Here is a 4302-nt window from a genome sequence, read left to right as displayed (position 1 = left end):
CAGGACCCATCAGCTCCAAGTCAAGTAGTTGTTTCAATCTAGTTGTGGAGGGTGCAGCTCCTTGGCCCATGTGGGAATTGAACCAGCAACCTTGGTGTTATGAGCCTGAGCTCTAACCACCTGAGCTAACTGGCCGCCCCTAATTTTTTAAAAGTATATCTTAAGACCAATTCAAAATACGAAAATCAGTATATATCATCATATTTCTCTGATGAGCAAACTTCCCTCATGCACTACAAATATGAGCTGACACATGATTGATTGGCATTTCACTTTTGGGGATCACAGCTTCTGTAATCCATGGGGCAAACATACCTCTGTGAGACAAACAGGTGAGCTGTGCTTACCTCTGTGTCATCTCTGTCGTAGAGGTCTCGGGCAGGGATGAGAGAACCAGGGACTGGAACCTCTTCCAGTGCATTACCCCAGGTATAATGTCCTGGAATGGAAACCAGCACAGGGGTCCTACATGTAAAGGCACTGCTTGGTGAGGTAAAGTCTGGGAATGACTTCCATTTCATTTAGCTGACTATTGTTCAGTTTTAAAAGTTTAGCTCCAAAATGTATCACTGCATTCAGCTTGACTGAATTTTTCTGAAGCTAAAAGACAACTGTTCCAGTAAAGGGCATTAAACAATGCAACACGGAATTGATGTAGGGACAAAGGAGCGTTTTTCTCCCCCACCTCCCCACCTCGGTTCATTAGGCACACAAGCAATAGGTCCTGGCGACTGAGGGCAGATTCGGCCTTATGATCCGTTTGATTATTGTGAATGTGGTGCTGATGCATCAATCAAAGAGGCTGGGTGGTTCATCAAGTGGCACTGCAGGCAGGGGAAGCACCTGCAAGCGCACGGGGGGGAGGAGAGGATGCGAAGGAGGGTGCTGTCGGGAGGCCACCAGCTGGGCAGAGTGAGGGGCCTGTGATGGGGATTGTGGGAATTGAGGCTGGAAAGGAAGGCTGATCGGAAAGGGTCTGTGAGCCAAGCTAATGAGCTTGTAGCTACTCCCTGGGCAGCAGGACCACTGAGGGTTTTCAAACTGGAAAACTGATCGGATGTGTGTTGGAGGAAGGTTTCTAGAGAGGGCTGACTGCACAGTGGTGGGCCATGACAGGGAGGAGACAGAGACGTGCATGTTTGGGACAGGCTGGTGGAATCCAGTGCTGGTTAGATGTGGGAATAAGGGACAGAAAGGAATTGAGGATCTCATGGGCTACTGTACAAGTCACAGAACAAAAAGGTGACCCGGAGGAAGAGCCAGTTTGAGGTGTGGCTGGCAGAAGTGGGGCAGAGACAATGGTCTAAGTTAGGGATTTATCGAGTTTGAAGGGCCTGAGTGTAACCACTAAGAGATGTATTGGATATTCAGGTCAGGTTGGTGATCTAGGGGGAGAAGGAATTCCGTGGAGCATCTTCCTTGCTGAGCATTTGTTTTATTACCACTGCGTCCATTCTGATGTTTCTACACTTGAGGCCAAAGAAAGGAGGCCAGACCATGGGGTTAGGCCTGCCATGTGACTGTTTGTACATGGTTAAAATAGGAATAAAATGAATAGGAGGCGTAGCCTTTGAGGGAAAAAGAGAGTGAGAAGTTTGAAACAAGGGTGACATGAAGCCTGAGAGGTGGGTATGGACAGGACAAGAGTGGTCTGGGGTCTTCCCCTGTCCCCCTGGGGGGCTGACAGTAAGGGAGTGTACACAGTCACCACTGTTACCATTCGTGTTCTGCAGCTATGACCCTTCATTCTTGCCCCTGCCCTCCCCTGTAGTCTAGGGTCAGCTCTGTCAGTGAGCCTGGTGATGGCATTACCGTGTGATGGAGAAACTGTTTTTGGGTGAGAGGAATGCTGGACCCACTGTGGCACTCCTTAGTGAACTTGTACTTGGGGTGAGAGCACAGATGGTAATCAATCAAGGTTTCTGAGTAGGTCAGAGGGTGCTTCACAGCAAATAATCCTGGGCTGGGATTCTGCAGGAGAGAGAGAAAAAAAGATTCTGTTTTGTTTACTGGTTTCTAAGCCAGGCGTAGGACAGGCGTCAGCTAATGTTCTTCACGGCTCCCACCAGCACTCACATGCTGACTCCATGTCAGTTTGTCTGGGGAAGAGAAGCAGGCGAGCAGAGGTGTCTTCAAATTGGCAGTGTCTTAAATGTCACAGTCATTCATAAATGTCACTTTTCTGATTTAAGGGCTTCATTACATGCCATGTGGATTTACTAAGCTCACATGGAAACAAGTACAACTGAAATCACAGCTTAAAATGGCTTAAAGTATTTGTTTCTATATTTGATGAATTAGAGGGCTTTATTAAATAAACAAACTGGTTTTAAAAAGCAAGTAAGCTTCTGGCTTTGGGGAAAAAAATTAGCTTCTTAAAACCTACTTCAAAGAGAAGGCAAAGAAGAGGGGTGACATTTGCTATATCAGGAAATGTCAACATTTAACATTGTTTTGGTCATGTTTTTAATTGAGAAAGGCTCCATTTGGCTGTAGTATCTGGTTTTAAGGAAGATCCTGTTTTTTACTAAATTTCTAACAGAACTAATAAAGGCACAGCGTAATTATATCAAAATATGAAAATATAGAGCCTTTTAATGTTCCTTCAAGGGTCTGTCCAACAAAAATCCCATTTTTTGTCCCAAATAACAATATAGCTTTTGCCCCCTCACAGTTAATTTCAGATGTTTAAGAACCACTAAGGTGAGATTTTGTCCTATATGTTTCTATAACTTTAAAAAATAATTTAAAAAACCCCACCAAACTCCACATGGTGTATGGAAACCCAGTCTCACTGCCAAGAAACAAATGTCTCCCACAACTTGAGGGAAATATAGCTAGACCAGGGAGGCATTACAGACCCAGATGCAAGGGTGGGAGAGCCTAGAGTGGGGTTGGTAGTAAATGTGTCCCAGTCAACACTGGAAGGTGGTAGGCTGTTGGTGCAGAGGCTGGCTTGCCGCTAGGACCAGGGGGAAAGAGGGGCAGAAGGCTCTTGACTGAACTCATGGATGTAAAGGAAGGAGGAGGGCAGGGAGGCAATGATGCTCACTGAGGAAATCCGCAATGCCTGCAGGAATGCAGAAACACGCAAACACCGCAGTGAGCACTTGCAGTTGAGGGACAAGTTAGCGTGCATATCCCCAGGAAGCCACTAATCTGCTTTCTGTCTTTATACATTACTTTAGATGTTCTAGACTTTTATAGAAATGGAATCATACAGTATGTACTTCTTTGGTCTGATTTCTTTTACCCAGCATAATTATTCTGAGACCCATCCATGTTGTTACATGTATCAAGAGTTCACTTCTTTCTATTATTGAAGAGTATTCCATTGTATAATACTACCATAATTTGCTTATCCATTAATCTGCTGAGGGACACTTTTTTCCAGTTTGGGGAACATTACACAGCTGCTATAAATATTCTTGCACAGGTCTTATGCTGCCATTTATCTTGGGTAAACATGTAAACATGTAGGAGCAGAATAGCTGGATCATATGATACGTGTATGCTTACTACCAACTTTTTAACTTTGCAAGAAATTGTTAAACTGTTTTCCAAAGTAGTTGTACCACTTTACATTCTCACCAGAAGTTTTTTTAATTTTAGATATTCTAACAGAGGTACTGCAATGTGGTTTTAATTTGCACTTTGCTAATGATGCATTATTTTGAGCATCTTTTCACGTGCATATTTGCCATCTGTATATCTTCCTTGGTAAAGATCTTTTCCCCATTTTAAAACTGGGTTGTTTGTTTTTTTACTATTAAGTTTTAAGAACTCTTTGTCTATCCTGGATACAAGTTTTTTTATATCAGATATGTGATTTCCAAATATTTTCTCTAAGTCTGTAATTTCTCTTTTCATTTTCTTTTTTTTTTTAAGATTTTTTTTGTACTGGGAAATTGGGGGAAAGGGAACAGACAAGTTGCTGTCCTTTTGTTCTTCAGTCTAGTTGTGGAGGACGTTGCTTCACTGGTCCAAGTTGGTACCATCATTGCGCTCTTCCTGGGCGAGGCAGATCAGATGCCGGCTTCTGGACGGTCACTCATGGCAGCTGCTGGCCACTCACGCTGGCTACACATGGTAGCCCATGGCAACCCACCTGCCGACGCCGGCGACTCACGGCAGCCCAGCTCCAGTCTTGAGCTGTTGTTCAGCATCTTAGCTGTAGAGGGCAATGTCACTGGCCCTCATATGTGGGATCCGAACCGGGGCCCTCTGACGTCCCAAGCCAGCTCTTAACCAATGCGCCACTCGGCCAGCCCTCTTTTCATTTTCTTAACAGTGTCTTCAGAA

At 44.5% G+C, this 4302-nt stretch overlaps 1 protein-coding gene across 1 annotated transcript in view; it reads right to left on the bottom strand.

Moving 5' to 3' along the window:
- CFAP221 (cilia and flagella associated protein 221) overlaps positions 1-4302 on the bottom strand; it is a 112537-nt gene that overhangs the window by 21668 nt on the left and 86567 nt on the right. The window contains exons 17-18 of the mRNA XM_019629251.1: positions 1813-1971; positions 348-439 (exon numbers count right to left, since the gene is read on the bottom strand). Coding sequence (XP_019484796.1) covers positions 348-439; positions 1813-1971 — 251 coding nt within the window. The remainder of the gene's footprint in view (positions 1-347; positions 440-1812; positions 1972-4302) is intronic.

The sequence above is a fragment of the Hipposideros armiger genome, unplaced genomic scaffold (genome assembly GCF_001890085.2).
Source record: "Hipposideros armiger isolate ML-2016 unplaced genomic scaffold, ASM189008v1 scaffold_833, whole genome shotgun sequence".
Taxonomy (NCBI): Eukaryota; Metazoa; Chordata; class Mammalia; order Chiroptera; family Hipposideridae; genus Hipposideros; species Hipposideros armiger.
Note: the sequence above shows the minus strand (reverse complement) of the source record. Positions and strands in the feature narration are given on the sequence as shown.